Source organism: Gymnoscopelus microlampas, assembly GCF_963454915.1.
Source record: "Gymnoscopelus microlampas genome assembly, chromosome: 18".
Classification (NCBI taxonomy): domain Eukaryota; kingdom Metazoa; phylum Chordata; class Actinopteri; order Myctophiformes; family Myctophidae; genus Gymnoscopelus; species Gymnoscopelus microlampas.
Window position 1 is genome coordinate 46,072,693 of NC_139955.1, and position 22,152 is coordinate 46,094,844.

Sequence of the window (22,152 nt, forward strand, 5' to 3'; positions counted from 1 at the left end):
TCCACTACAATTATTTGAAAACTTTAGTTACTTTGTACATTTTGATTATTATTACAAAAGATACATTAACCACTTCAGCCCTATATACATTTCGCCATTTGTAAATGGCCATTTGAATTTGAAAATATTAAAATTTTAAAGCCATTTGATTTGTATACATTTCATACATTTGAAAAAAGGGACATTCTACATAATGAGTAGGCTACTTTCTAGTTTGGTACTTTAAGTACATTTTGATACCAATACTTTCGTACTTTTACTCAAGTAAATTCAGAATTTCTGACTTTTTAGTTTTTTTTAACTTTTAGTAACAGAGTATTTCTACATTGCAGTATTGGTACTTTTACTTAAGTTTAAAAAAAAGGAGTACTTTTTCCACCACTGGCAAGTTGCCACAAGTTGTTACTCTGTCCTCTACCCCAGCATAATGAGCAGGGCCGGACTGGGACCAAAATTCAGCCCTGGCATTTTGGTCTGGACCGGCCCACCCCCCCCCCCCCCCCATTTTGTCAACGGGGGGGGGGGGGGGGGGGGGGGGGGGGGGTTTCACTGAGCCAGCCCAGCCCTGCACATGAACTCTGCGGCCGCACTGAGGCGCCTGCTGGAAAGCATCCCAGCCCAAACATTAACGTAACTAATAATTGGGCCGCGCGACTCGGATATGACCGTAATAACGCTAAAACATTTTTAAAAATATATTTTTCCAAAAATATGGCCCAGTGGCCCACTGGCCTAGCGGCCCACCGGGCATTTGCCCGGTACGCCAAACGGCCAGTCCGCCGCTGATAATGAGCAGAGGTTAGTGAGTTCTAGGTGTAAGGCCAAATAGTAGCCTGACCGGTTTGTTTTGAGAGGTCTGAAGACAGGTTTCTATTCCTTTGTGGTGCTAGAGTATAGGCTAGGAGGTGCATGCATATAAACAGACATTGCATTAGAGCTCCAGTTCAGTCAGACAACAATTGGATTGGATTAGAATATATATATTTATTAAGCAAGCTTGAGCATACTGTAGATATAGGAAGCATAAAGAAGCATAGTTTGGCGTCAGGTCTCTGAATCCATTCACTCCCTGTAAGAATAACATTTTAATAAATGTTACATGCCAAATAGCATTTACAGGGAGTGAATAAAGACCCCCACGGGGATCTAGAAACAGAACCTACAGGTGGATGCCGGGGAGGCGGTGGGATGAGACTATTCATGGTAGCAGCATACGTAGGCAAGCAAAGGCAGCAGGTCCGCAGGATCTCAGCAACAGAGCAGCAGCAGCGTCGGCATGACAGCCCAGCAGAAGAGCGCAACTAGAATGAACAGGTAGGCAGAGAGAAAGGTAGGAGAAAAATGCATGTGACTAGTCACCTGGTCGGATGGCCCAATCCCTGAGTTGCCTGGCCTGAACAAGCTCCGTAAACTGCGCCTCATTTAGTGTCCTCAGTGTATTCTGACCACGATGGAGAGCCTGCTAAAACATGTTGTTCTTTGGTTGACTTGCCTGATTACTTTTGTTGCCATTTTTTCACTGGAACGATTGTCTTCTAAACCACAACCCAGGTAGGTACTTTCTTCTTTCCTTGTGATAACATTGTCACCACAGCATGTGTTGTTGTGGGTACATGTTTTTACACACAACATTAAACAGGACACACGCTAAGAGTAGCCTCAAATAACAAGGAAATGAACAAGAATAAAGCTTTTGTGGATCTGATATTTTCACTACTTTTGTGTGAAACTTTTGTATGATGAAGTAGGACATTCATTAAACAAAGAATAAAAAAAAAAAGAAATATGGAGATATGATACAAGGTTTCTGACCAACAGCGATGATAGGGTTTTGATTTATTGATTTAATTCTTTATTTTCATGCTGGTTTTGAGATTGGGCATGAAGTATGTTTAATAATAAATGTTATTTAAAAACAAAGTGATATATTTTGACACTGCCAAGGGAAACAGTTCATCCCAATCATCTCTCTCTACTCTTGGTTGCTTTTCTTCAATCTGTTATTCACATTGTCTATATACAATCTGAATAAAGTGTTGATCATTTTAATGATCATTATCATTATTCAGATTTAGGCTATAAGGTCTACGCAGCCTGATTTCATTTTTGAATACTCATAAATGTAATCAAATAAAAATACATTCATTAAATAACAAATATCGTCTGCATGTTATTTGCCTAACAGAGTAAGGGGGAAAACTAGGCTAATAACTAACTTCAGAAAACCGCGAGGATTTTAATCCCCAATACAATGCATTTTCACAGATTTCACAGTGAAATTATTCGGTAGCCAAACATTATTCGGTGATTACAGCTGTCATCAAGTGTCATGTCACAGCTTTCCTGAAGCAGATGCACATGCAGGTATGGTAAACAGCACCAGTCAGACAGCATTCCGCAGAGGTACCTGGCACAAAATAGGCCAAATCAGCTGGCATCTGAATGGGGCAAATAGGGTAATAAAAAAAATTGGCTACAAAAAAAGAAAAGAAAAGATGAGAACCACTGGTTTAAACAACATTAGACGATAACGTTTGACTGACCTGCCCTAGTCGCTTATTTTGGGATTCTTTTTGTAGACTTCGTTGCTTGTTTCTCTTGCAAAAACAAAATGTGGCAACGCTGACCATGTCCCCTTTTAACCCAGCAGCAGCAGCACAGTCTCAGAGGCTCCTGGTCCTCCTCATCCTCTGCTGGTGTTCCTCATAGACGGGTTCCGTTATGATTACATGGACGACCTGCAGGCTCTGCCTGGGTTCACACAGCTGCTGGAGAACGGAGTCAAAGTGGATTACATGACGCCCGACTTCCCCAGTTTATCATACCCTAATTATTACTCCTTAATGACGGGTATAAGAGTTACACTCTGTGTGTGTGTGTGTGTGTGTGTGTGTGTGTGTGTGTGTGTGTGTGTGTGTGTGTGTGTGTGTGTGTGTGTGTGTGTGTGTGTGTGTGTGTGTGTGTGTGTGTGTGTGTGTGTGTGTATGTATATGTCACAGTATGATTGGAAAACCAGTCAGATTGAAAAAGGTTCACTCGTTTGTATTACTATACTTGCGAGGACCAAGTATAGTAGAATTTGAAGAAATATACATTGTGAGTACCGTTTTCCTGGTCCTCACAAGACAAATGGTTGTTTTATAGTTAAAAAAAACATTTTTTAGAGATACGTTTACAATTAGAAAAACATTCAGGTCAGGATTAGACATTTAGAGGTTAGGTTTAGGGATTGGATTTAGAGTTAAACATGATTTATACTTAGTTGCGCGGCAGTGTCATGCACCGAAAAATAGCTGATCTATAAGCTCACAACGCGTCGCAGCGCGACGCGTTGTGGGCTTGTAGATCTGCTGTTTTTCGGCTTTAGGCTTACGGTTAAAAATGGCAATTATTATTTTTAAATGGCAGTCTGTCCTAAAGTGTTGATGTCCTCACAAGTATAGTAATACAATCGTGTGTGTGTGTGTGTGTGTGTGTGTGTGTGTGTGTGTGTGTGTGTGTGTGTGTGTGTGTGTGTGTGTGTGTGTGTGTGTGTGTGTGTGTGTGTGTGTGTGTGTGTGTGTGTGTGTGTGTGTGTGTGTGTGTGTTCTCAGGCCGGTACTGTGAGGTCCACCACATGACGGGTAACTACATGTGGGATGATGCCAGTAACAAGGAGTTCCTGATCGGCACCAACGCAGACAGTCGTCTGCCCGTGTGGTGGGACGGCTCAGAGCCCCTGTGGGTCACCATGCAGAAGCTGGGCAGGAGGGTCTTCATGTACTACTGGCCTGGTGAGGAAGAATTATACGTTATACTGTGTATTGTTGTTATTATTATATCTAACCTTGTAGGGGCCAAGATGTCTCCATCTATCAGGCCAAGAATAGCTATCAGGCCAAGAGGCCTGATAGGCCTGATTTGGTACAGCCTGTCTTGTTATGGTTCAGCTTGTCCTTGTAGCAGCTACTGTAGAGTCTGATCCCAGTGCTCGTTGGCAGAACTACCTCATAACACCGACCTGAGTGTTATTGTACTGATTGATTAGTAAGTGGTTAAATACTTCAGCCTTGAGTAACCTCTCCAACTTCTGGCCATCATATGCCCAGAATAGTTCAGGTTTTAGTTTTTTGCACCACGGCAAATAAAGGAATCCTCAACCCTCATACAGGGTACAGTAAGAAATTCAAATTAAATACATTTTCGGCCTGGGCCGCAGCGTGGCGGTCCAGGCACCCTAGGCTGCAATGCCAGCCTGACAGCGTGTCGCGGGTTCGACTCCCGATCCCGACGACCTTTGCTTCGTGTCACCCCCCCCATCTCTCTCCCCATTTCCTGTCAGCCGTAACTGTCATCTATCAATAAAAGGCAAAAAGCCCAAAAAATATCTTAAAAAAAAAAAAAAGAAAAAAAAAATGAAATACATTTTCAACCATTCAATTGACCTCAGACATACTGTTAGCATTTATTTATTTATTTTGTGAATATTTTGTTATGGTGTTATGTTACGTGTGCGTGTGTATGACATACTGTGTGTGCGTGTGTGTGTGCGTGTGTGTGTGTGTGTGTGTGTGTGTGCGTGTGCGCGTGTGTGTGTGTGCCACCAGGTTGCGAGGTAGAGATCTTGGGGGTGCGTCCGTCGTTCTGTGAGGAGTACGTTTACAACCCGTCAGAGAAGAACCTCACTGACTCCATGGAGAACGCTCTGAACGTGCTGCGGTGAGAGACCACTAGTGATGAGCGGGCCGACCCGTAACCCGTGGGTCCCGCGGGTCAACCCCGCGGCGACAGGATTTCAGAGGCAATTATGCGGGCTGCGGGTGAGCGGGTCAGCCGCTCTCAGACGCAAAAAAAATAAAAATAATCACATGTTCTTGTTTTGTCTTTATTCCTAATCCTACTATAATTCTAGTAAGCTGACGGTGGGTGGGTGGGTGGATGGGGTCTTGGGTCTCCGATCAAACTGCGCATGCGTCGTTGTGTGCCAGGTTTCGCGAGAGAAACAAGCAGCGAGGTCTATGAAAACGAGGCCAAACCAAACGAACCCTATAACACCAACATTGGCCCTAAAGCGCTTACAATCGGCGGACATGGCAACACCGACTCTACACCATAGACCCCACCCACTCTCTGCTGTGGAAAGTAAACACTCCAGATTTGTTTCCCCACACACGATGCACATTAGCTCCATAAAGAACGGTTCTATGTCGTTCTCTTCCAGGATCGGGCGAACGTCCGCCAAGGCTCCGCTGTTTACCCTTTTGTATACATCGTATCCCAAAACTAATGGTAGATTCTAAACCGCACGGATGTTTAAGGTTTGGTCGTCTGCATAATATTTTAGGTCGCCAGCGAAACTACCCGTTTAAATCGCTTATTTAGTCAGCCTGTGGCCATGTTTCCCATTGTAGCCAAACCGGGAGCAGTAGTGGCAGCGGACGTAGGGTTTTTTTCCGGGTTCAATGGGAACCATGGCCACAGGTTTCGCGAGAGAAACAAGCAACGAGGTCTATGAAAACGAGGCCAAACCAAACGAACCCCATACCACCAACATGCAACCTGATAATAATGTCCAAAGCATGTCTGTGTATGTTTACATCCATTACTGTGTTGGCGTTAGTTGGGATTAATGTTTATTAGCCAAACCAAGTTACTATGAGCCGTTAGCGTGATGCTAAGCTAACGGACGTTTGGCGCTAGCATGCGGCTAACGCTAATGCTAACGTCGTCATCGTGACTTAATCAACAATGTAAACGTTTCATCAACACACTTTATGAACCTTACTGTGGTTAATATTATCAGTGCTACCCAAGTAGTCCATTGAAAAGTATTATTTTGGTGTATTGTAACTTGGACACTGTAACTTAATGGTAGCTGGGGCGACGCGTTGTTGGCTCATGGTTCAGAATGCCTCATGGGTATTGTAGTCATTTTCTGCTATTTCGGTTCTACTGTGATAGACTGTGCTACATTACCTGCTGTTTAATTGTGAATCATATATGCTATGAATATATGGTAATACAATGTTTATTTTCCTGTATTTCCAGGTTTATGACCTGAGTCATCTATGACCTGTGTGTCATCTGTGTGTCCAGTACTTTGTACTGTGTTGGTTAAAAAAGACAAAACACGAGTTGTGACAAAGACGTGTGATTCTCTGATTAATGTTGTTAGTGGTGTAAAATGCCATCAAAAATATACTCAAGCCTGCTGCAGGGCAACAGAAAATAGCAAGCCTATTTTGCTCTTTTATATAGCAAATTTTTATATATATACGAGGGGACGCGCGCCCTTCACCGGGTATGGTGAAGGGCGCCCTTCACCGGGTATGGTCTAGTAAGAATAATAACAACACAGTTTGAATACACTTGGGGTGTATACTTGAGGATTATTTTCTAACCTTCATGATTTTACAGAATTATAGGTACGACCCGCGGGGCTCACCCCGCCCCTCGGGTCGCGGGCGGGTTGAGTCATAGATTTATATATGGGCTCGCGGGTTGGGTTCCGTGGCGGGGCGGGTCATGAAAGAACCCGACCCGCAGTCCCGCACATCACTAGAGACTACACACTCCCACCTCATGAACCACGGACCCCCATTTGAATATAATGTTGTGCCAGGGACCCCCCCACACAAGATTTGTGTTGTTAAAATGTTAAAACGATATTCCAAATTGTTCTACATTGCGTGCGTGTGTGCGTCCGTGCGTCCGTGTGTGTGTCCGTGTGTGTGTGTGTGTGTGTGTGTGTGTGTAGGTCAGGTGAAGCGGACATGGCAGCAGTGTACTATGAGAAGATCGATGTGGAGGGTCATCACTTCGGACCCGACTCCCCCCAGGTGAGAACGGCGGTCAGACAGCTGGACGCCGCCATACAGACCCTCAACACCAAACTGAAGGTCTGAAAATCTAACATATCTAACATTTATTAACCCATTAAATCCAGGAAAGCATCTCTGTCATTTTAGATTTCTTTGGGTATTCAAAAATAGCAGATCTACAAGCTCATGAGCTTGTAGATCTGCAATTTCTTTTTAATCTGCGGACCCCCATCTCAAAATATGTTGTTCCAGGGACCCCCCAGAAGCACAGATCGGAGTTAAACATGTTCGGTTTAAAACATAGATTTGCACACATTTTCCACAATTCTTTTTTGGCACTCGGTCACCAAGTCCTTTTCATTTCAAAGACCCCCAAGTTTGGTATACATTTGACCCCATAACTGAGAGTGTAGAAATTGAACCAAATAAATAGGCTACATTTAAATCTCTGCGATACGATTAAACGATAATAAGGATTCTCATTCCATCCGTAACAGTGCGTTTGTTCATGTTTATTTGTTGTGCTCAGGAGAAGGATCTGGTGGGCCGGGTCAACGTGGTGTTTTTTTCGGACCACGGCATGACCCCCATCCACTGGATGGACAGGGTGATCGAGCTGGAGAAATACATCAACATGTCTGACCTGGTCAAGATGATGGACAGAGGACCCGTGGTCAGCCTCTGGCCCAAACACAACACATACCAGCAGGTCAGAACGTCATCATTTACACAGGCAGTCGCGCACCGGAAATAGCTTTGATCTACAAGCTCACAACACGTCACAATACCACCCGCTTCGAACGTTATCATCCGATACAATCGCAGTTATCATCTCTTATCAGGACGATCGTTTCGTCCTAGTAGGGGCATGCTCTGCCGACTGGGTGGCTCAGTCGGCAGTTATCATGGATTCTTTCGGTTGATAATGGCCTTTTCTACACAGTTTGGCCCTACCACCGTTTTAAATCATTCAGTAGGTTCTTATCATCCCATCTATTCGTTTGATCAGACACGTCACGTGACTTGTCAATGTATCATAAGCGAAATGAAACTACATGGCTGCCAATACTTTTATTCTCAGTTGAATATGCAATATTTAACGATATTGTCGGCATTATAATGTGTTTTAATAATATTTCCAGCGTGAAATGTGTATTTTAACTCCGCAATCTTCAGTAAATATAGTATGATGAACGACACATATTCTCCAGACAGGCTAACACAAAAAGTTAGAATATGTAGATAAGAGGTTTCTGCCCGACAGCAACGATATCTATAAACATATAAACTAGTAAATAATGTGAATTTCAGGATCCATGGGAACGCTGGGCTCCAATGTGGATCTGACTTCATGTGACCAGACTGAGACATCATGTCAGTCATCTATGACAGAGGCATAGATTAACTTTTCAGGCCGTGACCCCCCCATTACATATAATTGTGTATATACAGTAGAATCAAAGTTGATACAAGACTTATATCCAGGTATCGGTGGTGGAAAAAGTAAAAGTATCAATACCACAATGTAGAAGTACTCTGTTACAAGTAAAAGGCCTGTGTTCAAAATGTTACTTTAGTAAAGGTACACAAGTATTGGCTTCAAAATATACTTAAAGTACCAAAAGTAAAAGTACTAAAATGTTTGAAAATAGCAGATCTACAAGATCACAACGCGTCGCGATGCGACGAAGTAAACAGTAACTCAAAATTTGACTTACAGTAAGTACAGTACTTAAGTACACATACTTAGTTTCTTTCCACCATTGCCAGTGATGCATGCACTCACATTTTAATGTTATGAAACGTTTTTGGTGTTGTTTCTTGGACTGTTGCGTGCGCGTAACTTTCGAGGAGATGATGAAGCTACAGGGAAACTGTGGTCACTTCTAGCTTCTGTCAGTGCAGAATATACACGTTGTGGTTGAATGATGTTCATGAGAATGAGGAACTAGAAGAAAAGATGTTAAACCGCAGAGTCGGGCAGTGGAGAGGAGGAGAGGTGATGTTGTTCCGATCGTGTGTGTGTGTGTGTGTGTGTGTGTGTGTGTGTGTGTGTGTGTGTGTGTGTGTGTGTGTGTGTGTGTGTGTGTGTGTGTGTGTGTGTGTGTGTGTGTGTGTGTGTGTGTGTGTCCGTCCAGACCCCCTGGATGTCCCACCACAGACCCCCGCCAGTAAGGAGGTGTTGAGTCAGCTTCGCCCAAGAGAGAAGCACCAAACACTTCCCTCAAGGTATACTGTCAGTGGTGGAAGAAGTACTCAGATATTTTAAATACTCTGTTACAAGTATGAAAGGCCTGTGTTCAAAATGTTACTCGAGTAAAAGTACCAAATTATTGGCATCAAAATATACTTAATGTACGAAAAGTAAAAGTACATTTTTTTTTGAAAATAGCCAATGCGGCCAAATACATCATGGGGGTCCTTGACATGGAAAAGTTGTAGCACCACTGATATAGCAAAATACTATTAGGATTTAGAAAACATTTTTAGATATGTATTTGGCCACAGACCCCCAACTCAAAATATGTTGTTCCAGGGACCCCCCAGAAGCAAAGACTTGAGTTACAAATGTTTTCTTTAAAAAATATATACATTCAACGATTTGCACAAATGTTCAAGATTTTTCAAAAAATATCAGATCTACAAGCTCATGAGCTGGTAGATCTGCTATTTTTGAATGGCCGAAGAAATCTTAAAATGACACATGATGCGTTCATTGTGTTTTTACTCTAGTACAATTCTTTGACAACTTTAGTCACTAGTTACTTTTTAGATTGTGATTATTATTACAAGACATATACATTAACTACTTCAGCCCTATATACATTTCGGCCATTTGAAAATAGCCGATCTACAAGATCTACTATTTTCAAAAGATTGTTATACATTTGAAAGCTTGAAATGGGACATAATGGTACTTTAACTTTTTGGTATTTTAAGTTCATTTTGATGGCAATATTTTTATGCTTTTACTCAAGTACATTTTCAACTCCGCCTGTCAGGCTGCCTGAGCTTCCCTACCTAACCACTCACTGAAAATGAATCACTAATGGCACTAAAAGCGCTCTGTAGTGTTAGAAATGTTTTAGATGTGTGCTGGTCTTTAGAATTTTTAGCTTTTTCTCGAAACTTTGACATATAGGCTGTTTTAGCCCCTACATCTTTAGCTCAAGTGACTTTGCCTTTTGCCAATCCTGCCATAGTAAATAAAAACATTGCTCTCAATGACTTGCTTGGCCTAAAAACAGGTTACACGAAAATAATAAATATAATACGTTGTGGCTGTGAGTTCAGTCAAAGTAGTATTTCTGCATGAAAACGTTTCGATGTCCTATGAAGACAGGAGTATAGATACGAGACTTCCTCAAAAGGACTGGAGAACTGGTGATTACTCTTCATGGCTGGAAGGAGAGAGAGAGAGGGGGAGAGAGAGAGAGAGAGAGAGAGAGAGAGAGCTTAATGTGGCTCCTATTCTACAACATAGAAGTTGTGGGTGTGTCAGTTGTGCTCAAGTACTGTATGGACATGCCTGACGCCACAAGAATACTGACGTCGTCAGTCGGCTATGAATAAAGCTTATTATCGATCGAGTGACAGTGAAGGAAGAAGCGACAACATATTTCTGTCTTTACACCGTTTACAAGAAGGCGGCAATTACAGAAAGGACGGACGATGAGTCTCACGCAGCAGCTTGGCTTGCTGCTGTGGAAGAACTATGTGCTGCGGAAACGTCAGATCCTGGTGACTGTGTTGGAAATGGCCTTGCCTGTGCTGTTCTCAGCCATCCAACCTTATATGCGTGGTGGATCTTCTATATGTTCTGCCACTGCTGCTGGTGCTCAGCTTAAGCTACGCCTCAGGTTTCATAGTAGTGGCCTTGGTGCAGGAGAAGGAGAATAGGCTCAAGGAGTACATGCGCATAATGGGTCTCAGCAACTGGCTCCACTGGAGCGCCTGGTTCCTCACATACCTCCTCAGCCTCTCCATCTCCGTCTTCTTCATCACTCTGCTCTTGTGCATTCCTGTTAGTGCATGTCCTGGCTGCGACAGAGGCGGCGGTCGTGTCTGTCAAAAGTGTGCTGTTCTGTACAACAGTGACCCCACACTGGTATTTGTCTTCTTGCTGGTCTTTGCTGTAGCCACCATCAACTTCAGCTTCATGATCAGTACCTTCTTTTCAAAGTCCAAATTAGCAGCAATAGCAGGCGGCTTTATCTATATCCTGACCTACTTGCTTCAACCAATCCTGAACCATGTGCCCAATATGACCAATGCCCAGAAGACATCTGCCTGCCTTCTTTCCAACGTGGCCATGGCTATGGGAGTCGACGTCATTTATTTGTTTGAACACAAAGGGAATGGCACGGGAATCCAGTGGGACAACCTGTTTGAATCGGTGGAGCCGACCTGGCCGGGACCGCCAGGTCGCCCTGAGGTCAAGTCATTGCCCCTGGCCCAGTTCCTGGGTATGCTGCTGCTGGACACCTTGCTGTACGGCCTGGTGGCGTGGTACATGGAGGCCGTTTTCCCTGGCGAGTACGGAGTACCTCTGCCATACTACTTCTTCATCCTGCCCTCCTACTGGCGCAGAAGCCCCTATACCGCTCCCGTCAGCGGGAAAGAGGAAGAGGAGGTCGCTGGGAGCGCTGTGAAGGGTGAGTTCATGGAGGAGGAACCGACCGGTCTCGTCTCCGGGGTCAAGATCAAACATCTAACCAAGGAATTCAAAGTGGGCAACGAGACGCTGCAGACTGTACGGGACCTCACGGTAAATATGTTTGAGGGACAGATCACCGTACTGCTGGGTCACAACGGGGCCGGAAAGACAACCCTGCTGTCCTTGCTGACCGGTTCCCGCCCACCAGTGGACGGGCTTACATCAACGGTTATGACATCTGTCATGATATGGCTCTGATCCGCCGCAGCCTGGGTCTCTGTCCTCAACACAACATCCTGTTTGATAACCTGACAGTCAGCGAGCACCTGCTCTTCTACGCACAACTGAAAGGCTTCCCCAGAGACCGGATCCCGGCTGAAGTGGATCACATCATCGGAATCCTAAACCTGGAGGACAAGCGCCATGCCCGCACAAAGACCCTCTCTGGTGGCATGATGAGAAAGCTGTCGGTTGGCATTGCCCTGACCGGCGGCTCCAAAGTGGTGATGCTGGACGAGCCCACCACGGGCATGGACCCGTCGGTGCGACGCGCCACCTGGGACCTGCTGCATGGGCAGAAGCGCGGGCGCACCATCTTGATCATCACGCACCTAATGGACGAGGCCGAGCAACAGGGCGACCGCGTGGCCATCTTGGCCGGAGGAGAGCTGAAGTGCTGCGGCTCTCCTCTCTTCCTCAAGGACAAATATGGACCGGTTACCTCATGGTAATTGTGAAGGACGCTCTCTGTAACGTGTCTGATATCACACATCTGGTCCACATGCATGTCCCTAACGCCATGCTGGATATTAACGTGGGAGTGGAACTGTCCTACATATTGCCTAAGGAGAGCACCGACATGTTTTAGTTGCTGTTTGCTGAGCTGGAGGTGAACAGGGAGAAGTTGGGCATCGCCAGCTATGGAGCTTCTGTAATAACGGACAACACAGACCTCACAGACAGCCGGATGCTCAGCTCAGAAGACTTTTCCAACATGAAGCTCAACACAGGGCTCAGATTATGCATGCAGCAGTTCTACGCCACAGCGGCAGCAACAAGAGGAAGCTTGGCTCTGATTGAAGGGCCTCCGGTCATCTTCCTGGATGAGCCATCCACCGGTATGGACCCCGTGGCTAGACGACTGTTGTGGGAAGCCATCACGTGTGCCCGTGAGTTCGGCAAGGCCGTGGTCACCACGGAGGAGTGTGAAGCCCTGTGCACCAGGCTTATGGTCAACGGCCAGCTGAAGTGTCTAGGCAGTCCCCAGTATCTCAAAAGCAAGTTTGGCAGCAGCTACACCCTGCTGGCAAAGGTGGTGCACGACGTAGAGGTGGACCTGGAGGAGAAGGTGGTCGTCAACAGGTGTTTGGGACAATGGAGGCGGCCAAAGAGAAGTACTGTGTTGAAGACGACTGTGTGAGCCAGATATCCCTGGAGCAAGTGTTCCTCGGCTTTGCCTAGTTCCAGCACTGCACAGAGGAGGGCAGGACGGTATAATGGGAACCAGGAGACCTGGTACTGCCAGACCCCTAGTGGTTGAAATCTGAATGGCCGGGCTTCGCATGACGTGTGTTCCTTCTATGTCCCTTCTATGACGAAAGGGGGACAGACTTTTTTGGCTGGGGCCGGGTGACAAAGTGACCATGCCCATGTATGGAGAAAACAGATACAAAGCCTCATGTAAGCCCGACCCCTTGGGTTTGGCAACAAACCCAAGGTAAACATGTTTACCTCACGGTAAACATGTTTGAGGGACAGATCACCGTACTGCTGGGTCAAAACGGGGCCGGAAAGACAACCCTGCTGTCCACGCTGACCGGTCTGTTCCCGTCCACCAGTGGCAATTATCGTGGGGAGGGATGGTGGGGCTGCGCAAACACCAGGGCCGTGCTTTGCTGTAGGCAAGGTTCGGCGGCCGCCTGGGCCACCACACAGACAGGGGGCCCCATGTGATTTTTTCACATTCCATTCGAGGCCCTTAACAAACATCCAACATGGGCCCCAAAACAGTCAGGGGGGCCCATGAGATCTCCTCAAATTATTATTTAAAAAAGATATATAAACTAGAAAATGTGCTCCTCGGAGCACAAGTCTCCCCCAGCAAATATTGATTAATCCTGTCTAAGATATTTATATTACGTATTGTAATGACACTAGTGTGTCTACATAATGTATTGCTCCGCCATTTCTCAGCCATTTCGAGATTATTCCTGTCTTACCTCACTTTGAAAGAGACACAGACTCTTTCAAAGTGACACATCTAATTATTGGCCGCTATACGTCATGCGTCTCACTAGCCAATCAGAGCACACTCACACTCTCATTTTATGTAGAAAGACTATGTATTTTATTTGAAAACGTGTACAGGTTACTATGTACATAAAAAGGGAACAGATAATGTATCTACAGAGCATAACGTCATGTCTGCTTTTACTAGGGTATTCAAAATAGTTTCAGAACCACACTGGTCACCGGTGCACAAGTTAGTCAGATCACAGCACGCTCAGACAACTTTGTCAAGGATTGTTATGTCCTCGCCCACTCCTGGTTTATGCTAGCCTGATTATCAGCCTGTTTGGGACCAGGAGGTGTATGCATCAGAGTGATGGGTACCCTACCATTTAATATATGGTAGCCTACTTGCTATCTTGCGTGTTTCTTCCACGTCTTTATCTGTCATCTGGGCTGTCACTGTCAGACAACCAAGCCATGCATCCCCATCGTCTCTTTGTTACGTCGGGAGACCTGGCTGGCTTCAATTTGGGAATACGGTGAAAAGTTAGTCCGTTGTCCATTTTAGCCCTTTTATTCTCAACTCCGCGATGGTGAGAAGCCGTGGAACAGTTTTCATACAACAATTCATTCCCATTTTGGCGAAACACTGCTGAAAGAGCACCAACTAGCAGGCTACTATTAGCGAACCTCCGAGTGAAGGGAGATGTCGACACCACCGACCGGGGGCGGGGCTAGCCGCAGCCGCGGAGTGACACCAGCCTTGCCAGCCCAATTGGAGATTTTGAATCAGTTGACCATGAATTATTTGACTAGCCTATATGATTTCCTTATGAATATTTACTCCTTATTTATATTGAAATATTATTTGAATTTGCTATTATTTAGTAGTTTATTGGATGTAATTATAAATGCCAAGATTTTTTTCCCCCTGTACAGCACACAGACTTCATTAAATATGCCCAGTAGAGGCGATAAGTATCATGTCCTCCTCCTTGTAAAGTCAGCAACCTGACACGTGGCTCTCTTGCCTGTTCACTGTGAACTTATACAACTCATACTTTCAGTGATGAACATGTCAAACTGTTTTTTGCACTACGCCCATACTCCACAAATTGCGACAAAGTCAATGTATGATGATGATTTGGTTAAATTTTATGTGTATATAATATATATATATATATATATATATATATATATATATATATATATATATATATATTACTATTTACCCACGAACGTCCCAACAGCGGAGAGTTGTGCTCCGAGGAGCACTTTTTCTAGTTAGGATTATTATTGTCATAAAATAGCTAAATAATCCATTTTTACGCACAGCAGCCCAAATACATGGTCCAGGTCCACGGACAGTTCATTCTTCAAATAGGCCAGTAACATTAGTATTTATCTGATGAAGGTAAATACTATAAGAACTACACAGTTCTTATAGTATTAAATAAGGTGTTTAGGCTATTTCAATGGCATTCGTCCTGGGTTGTCAAACAGAATGATCACAACACCGTCACCAAGTCCAAGACAAGTGGAGTTTACTGGCCAGCTCAATAACAGACATATAGGATATTCCTTCTGTAAATGGGGTGTGGTTGGTTGGTCAAAGACGCACACAGGAATGAGTAGGAAAGTGGCAGTGTTAAAAAAGGTCATGTCAGTCCAGTCGCTGTATAGTTCTTATACCATAAGAAGCGCACACCTCTCTCTCTCTCTCTCATCTGATTAGGTAAAAAAAAAAAACGGGTGCGCAAGGCGCACTGTGCTGCAAGCTTGATCCAGTTGATCCAGTTGTCACTGTGCCTGCTATGTTATTTGTTATATGGTTGCAGTCACGTGAATTGCGTATGACACATGCGTGCCACACATGTCTGTTTGATTAATATTATGATTATTATGATGATAATGATTATAATACAATACACATGGGACGTTATACAAACATTATAATATTTCGTTTTGATATTATTTCAACGGGGCATCATTCGAGAAGGCTTTCTGTCCGTCAGTCATTCACTGTTTGTCATTATAATAATGGCTGGACTCTTGAAAAAAAAAAAGAAGTGCCATGCTGGCAGTCCGACACTGTCGGAAATCGGAATGGCAGGTGGAAATGGGGCTTGTTTTCATATGCCTGGTTGCTTATTCTGCCCTGCCAAGGTAAAGAGCAGTAACTACGTTTTTGGACACGCCGACTTATTTGTGTATTTCAAAGGTCAAATTAGCCTTTGTGATTTTGGGGGATAAACAATTACCTCAAGAACAGATGCACAATTAGTTTTTCAGTCATTTTTGATTTCGTAGTTACTGCTCTTTACCTTGGCAGGGCAGTTAATTTGCTTATTAAAAAAAAGTGACATTTCAAGAATAAGGGATTCATGAACTCAGTTACTCACCCACCCTTCACAGCGCTCTCAGCGCTCTCCTCTTCGTCGCTCCCGCTGACCAGATCCTCCTCTCCTGATGAATTCATGTGGCCGTTAAAAAAAAGGGAGGCGATTTCCCACGCTTCTCCCCATGCAGCAGGCAGCAGGTCCCAGGTGGCGCGCCGCACCAAGAGGTCCATGCCCGCCGTGGCCTCCAGCATGCACTTTGGAGCCGCCGGTCAGGGCAATGCCAACCGACAGCTTTCTCATCATGCACCAGAGAGGGTCTTTGTGCGGGCATGGCGCTTGTCCTCCAGGTTTAGGATTCCGATGATGTGATCCACTTCGGCCGGGATCCGGTCTCTGGGGAAGCCTTTCAGTTGTGCGTAGAAGAGCAGGTGTTTGCTGACTGTCAGGTTCAAACATGTTTACCGTGAGGTCCCGTACAGCCTGCAGCGTCTCGTTGACCACTTTGAATTCCTTGGTTACACAGCGCCCCCAGCGACCTCCTCTTCCTCGCTCCCGCTGACCAGAGCTATGTTCCAATGAGCCCAATGCCATTCATTCCTTCCGAAACATTCAGAACATTCCGAAGCACCTGTGTGTATTAATCCTTCATTAATCCTCCTTTTATTAAATAAAATAAAAGTTTACATCTGTCTTGTCTGTATGTCCTTACATTTCCTGTCCTTTTTGATGTCTCAAAGTCCACGCATTTGGAGAGATTCAGTAGAAGTGCATAATAGAACTGACCCAAATCTCAAGCGGGTGACAATACGCCACGTTGTGAGCTTCTAGATCTGCTATTTTCGGCTTTTAGGGTTAGGATTAAAAACAGCATTCACAAAATTGCCTGACTAAATGTTCTTGTCCTCGCATGTATATTAATGCCAGTGTAAAGTTTGACAGTAAATTTAGTTTTTTGTTTCAGTCATAGTCTTCTGAATACAATTCTATTTAGTTTATAGTCATATTTTTGTAATCTGAAATGTTTTAGTTTTAGTTGACTAAATATTATAAAGTGTGTGTGTGTGTGTGTGTGTGTGTGTGTGTGTGTGTGTGTGTGTGTGTGTGTGTGTGTGTGTGTGTGTGTGTGTGTGTGTGTGTGTGTTTTTTCCATGCAGGTGTACGATGCACTGTCACAGGTTCCTAACATGCATGTGTACAAGGTCCAGGATATTCCACAACGCTTCCACTACAGAGGAGGGAAGTTCGTCTCCACGCTGACACTGGTGGCCGAACCCGGGTGGTTCATTACTGAGGTGAGATCAAACTGTTGCTGTGGAGATGTTGGATCAAATATTGATCTACAGTATCACCATGTCATGATTGTATGCATAATATTATGAGATTCGAGTGTTACTCCTTTGATAAGGAGATAGAGGGGCCACAGACCACCTGTACAAACAAAGCCCGGCCTGCCTTGTGTCGTGGAATTCTGGATCAATCAGTAATTGATGAGGCAAGAGGAGTCTAGACAATATTCTAGGTGGTGATGGTTATGCTTTAATGTACATGATATCATGGGGAGAGGTACGTTAGACACACAGTCTGACACAGATCAGTGGTCTAAGGTAGTTCTGTTAACGAGCACAGGTATCAGATCATAGTTACAGTATACTTACTGTATACTGTAGCTGCTACAAGGACAAGCTGAACCATAACAACACAGGCTGCTATCAGGCCTAGTGGAGACATCTTGGCTAAATATTATGAAGTTGTTTTAGAGAGAGAGAGAGAGAGAGAGAGAGAGAGAGAGAGAGAGAAACTTCATTCTTAACCCATTAAGACATTTAGATTGTGTCAAAGGTCATGTCTCACCTAGACACGGGATCTGACACAAATGTTGATCTGATGGTCAAGATTAAATTCATCCCCTGAGCAAGCAGGCAGCTCTATTAGGTCAGTGGTAAAGATCTCAGCGGGAAACCGGGTTCAAATCCGGGGTAGAAGAGGAAAGTTACATAGTGCAGCTTTAATAAACTACAGTGTGTGTGTGTGCGTGCGTGCGTGCGTGCGTGCGTGCGTGCGTGCGTGCGTGCGTGCGTGCGTGCGTGTGTGTGTGTGTGTTTGTGTTCCAGAATAAGAGCAAACTTCCGTACTGGAAGAACGGGAGTGGGGAGGCGGTGGGATGGCAAAACGGTTGGCATGGTTACGAGTTCATCGATATGAGAGGCTTCTTCCTGGCTACTGGACCTGGTGAGTAGAGCCCCGCCCACATAGCACTTTGACCCATATGGACCTGGTGAGTAGAGCCCCGCCCACATAGCACTTTGACCCACATTGAGCTTATTATTATTATTAGACTTTATACAACACATCAGTATCGGTAAGAATTCACTAACTATTCTAAAATAAATCCATCTATCCATCCAGTCTGTAAAATCCTCAGTGTAAATGTAACGGGTCCATTTGGTTCCATTTGTACACTCTCAGAGTTACAGGCCCTATGTTGGTACAGGCTGAGCCAAAACAATAGCTATCAGGCCTAGTGGAGGCATCTTGACTCCTACAAGCTACAAAATATCATCATGTCATACTGTATTATATTAGTACTATAAGTCATTGGTTCTCAAAGTGGGGTCCGGGGACCCCCAGGGGTACTTGAGGGGGTTCCAGGGGGTCCCCAGCTAAATGATGGACAGGAACCAAATGAACCTTTATGGGTCTGTAACTCTGAGAGTGTACAAATGGAACCAAATGGACCCGTTAGGGTCCATTTGGTTCCATTTGTACACTCTCAGAGTTAAATTAACATTGGTTTTACAATGTGAATTGGGGTCCCAGAGGTATAAATGCCATTAAATGGGGGTCCGTAGCCTAATGCATGTCAAACTGGGGGTCCTTGAAATTAAAATGGTGGAGAATCACTGCTAGAGAGCCGTAAAAAATCTTCTCTTATTGGGGTCCCTGGCTTATCTTTTCAAATGGGGGTCCGCGGGGTAATAAGTGTCAATTAGGGGGTCCTTGACATGAAAAAGTTTGAGAACCAAGAAGTGATTGTTGAATATGAAGGCTAGATATAAACAACCATAATAACAATATTGTATAAAGTCATAATTCTTCCTCACAAGTAACAAAAACATTGAACAGTAGGCCATGGTCTGTGTGCATGGTCATCATACGGTATCGAAGTCAGTCATGATAAGATTTACTAATCCAGGGTCCAGTGGGTTTCATGTAAGGGTCCTGGTCATTTATGGGGCTCCTGCAGGCCTAGCGGTGCCGGCGCATACCACATACGCTGGTAATCCATCTTGACAGCGTGTCGCGGGTTCGACTCTCGATCCCGACGACCTTTGCTGTGTGTCATCCCCCCGTTTCCTGTCAGTCTACTATCCTATCAATAAAGGCAGAAAAAGCCCCCCCAAAAAAAGTATATAAGTTAACACATGGGGTGCCAAAACCGAAGGGTATTCGGTTTTGCTGTCTTTTTTTTTCTTTTTCGTTTTTCTCCACACGGGCGGGGCTGGAGCAGCTCTGGGAGTAGTGTACCCATTGTGATCCTGAGAAGGAAGGGCCAAATGGATCACCGGAAACAAAAACATGGCTCCCATCCGCTTCCTGTCTATTTCCTTCTTTAAAACGCCTATATCTCCGAATCTGTTTCCGGTGGGGAAACCCGGTCATGCACGATGCACGATCCCCCCCCATTGTAACTCGCGAGTGAAATGTTATGGTTCCAGGCTGTAGCCAGGGTCCTCACGCTACATGAATGGATGCTTTTTTTTACGAGGATTTGCTCGTCGTGGAGTCTAGAACTTTAAACAGCAAAGCGCAGTCAATGGGGAGAATGCTGGCACCCAACGTAAGTTGTTATGAAAAAATGCTGGCACCCCATGTGTTAATAAGTATATATACGGAATATGAAGTGAACATAGTAGATCTACAAACTATTTTCACTCCTTGAAGTGGTTAATTCATAATGTATATTTTTGTACGGTTGGGTCCCCGGTCAGACACCAAATGTTATCCTCTTGGTTCTGGAGCTGAAAAGGTTCAGCAGAATCATCTCTTCGTGTATCCCAGATTAAACTTGAACGTGGTTTCTCACTTCAGATTTCAAGCAGAACGTGCGAGCGGCGGCCATCCGTAACGTGGACGTTTACAACCTGATGTGCAGGACGCTGGGCGTGGAGCCGCTGCCCAACAACGGCTCGTGGTCCCGGGTGAAGGACCTGCTGAGTGGCTCAATTGAAACGGGCGCGGCCCTCGGGGGCAGTGGTGGAAAAAGTACTGAAATTCTTGACTTAAGTAAAAGTACCAATACTGCAATATAAAAATACTCTGTTACAAGTAAAAGTCCATAATTCAAAATTTACTTGAGTAAAAGTACAAAAGTATTGGCATCAAAATGTACTTAAAGTACCAAAAGTAAAAGTACGGACCCCCGCCTTTTTCAGTCACTGACGCACCGAACCCCGCCGATGTTTAAACCCGGCGACAGTGCCTCAGGGGTAGAGCGGGCCGGATGGAAGCCGTGAGGTTTCCGGTTCGATCCCGGGCTCCCCCAGTAGAGATAGTGTCGTAAGTGAACGGATTGAGCAAGACACTGAACCCCTAATAGGCTCTGTGCACAGCAGCCATTTTGGAGAAAGATTGGGCCTCTTCTTACTTCCTTCACAGGTGTTACCAATGATACTAATGAAGGCTCTGTTCCATTCTGGTCAAACAGAGTCAGGGTGCTGATATTGTGCATGTTGGCTCACTAGAAACACGAGTGGGTCTCAAAGTGTGGTCCACGGACCCTTCATGGTTCCTTGAGAGGGTGTAACTCTGAGAGTGTAAAAATGGAACCAAATGGACCCTCCCGGGTCCATTTGGTTCCATTTGTACACTCTCAGAGTTATGGGGGTCCTTGAAATTAAAAAGTGTGAGAACCACTGTGCTACACTAAATGGAACAGAGCCTTCATTAGTGTCATTGGTAACACCTGTGAAGGAAGCAAGGAAGAGGCCCAATTTCTGTCCAATATGGCTGCTGTGCATAGAGCCTATTGCTCCCGATGAGCAGGTTGGTGAATGGGTGAATGTATAATGCACAATCTATGTAAAGCGCTTTGGATAAAAAGCGCTATATAAATTTACCATAAAGGCCGGGAACGCACCTGTGTAATTATTTTATTTGAGCTAAAAAAAAACATTATTTTACACTTTGGCTATTCAAAAATAGCAGATATACAAGCTTGTAGATCTGCTAAATTTTATTAAATTGTGAAAATGTGTGCAAATCTGTGAATATATCTTCTTTTGAAGCGAACATTTTTTAACTCAAATCTTTGCTTCTTGGGGGGGTCCCTGGAACCAAATATGTTGAGAGGGGGGGGGGGGGGGCGCGGCCAAATACATATAATTTTGGGGTTCCTTGACAATTATGAAAAAGTTTGAGAACCATTGAGAAGGATTTAGAAGACATTTGTAGAATCTGCTTCGGGTCTTAATGGGTTAAACCAGGGCTCATCTAAATGAATAATCTGATACATTGTTGATGAGTGAACAGGTCAGACGAGAACAAAAGAGATCGCTGACCACGGGCCAAACAGTATTATTTTTGTTAATTTAATCTGAGCAAATAGTTTTAGCTGATTTCTATCTGTAGCTGTCCATGGTGGAGGTATGTATATTATGGAAGCATTATGGAAGCAAACCAACTTCAGGTTTTTTTTTCCGTGTTCCTACGTTAGCTTTTGAAATGGGCTCCCAATAAGTAAAATGTGTAAAATGAGTAAATGTTAATATAAAACATCAGGTAGGCATTGCTCTGGAAGCCTCTCTACAGTAAAAGGTTAAATTAAATGTATACTGATGATATATGTGTTCTTGTAATTGTTTCTAGGGAGTTTAGGTGAGTTTAGCAGGTTGTTGGTCTTCTTCCACTTCATCACATCAAACTGCTCAACAGAATGTTGTGGGTGGGGCAGATTTAGCTGTGTTATTGTTTATGGGAATGCCATAGTGAGTACTGTCTTTCCTCCCACTTAAGTGTGTGTGTGTGTGTGTGTGTGTGTGTGTGTGTGTGTGTGTGTGTGTGTGTGTGTGTGTGCGCGTGCGTGCGTGCGTGCGTGCGTGCGTGTGTGTGTGTGCGCGCGCGT

General features: G+C 44.6%; 1 protein-coding gene across 1 annotated transcript; it reads left to right on the plus strand.

The window, feature by feature from the left end:
• Positions 1-867: 867 nt before the first annotated feature.
• LOC311034102 (glycerophosphocholine cholinephosphodiesterase ENPP6-like) lies at positions 868-20,522 on the plus strand (the record flags this gene model as incomplete). The annotated part of the gene is made up of 11 exons (XM_084041845.1): positions 868-947; positions 1,427-1,551; positions 2,648-2,850; positions 3,594-3,773; positions 4,587-4,698; positions 6,737-6,878; positions 7,330-7,509; positions 17,186-17,323; positions 18,143-18,260; positions 20,121-20,294; positions 20,509-20,522. Exons 2-11 carry the CDS (start codon positions 1,451-1,453, stop codon positions 20,520-20,522), a joined length of 1,362 nt encoding a protein of 453 aa, XP_083897971.1. The 5' UTR covers positions 868-947; positions 1,427-1,450.
• Between the last annotated feature and the right edge of the window lie 1,630 nt (positions 20,523-22,152).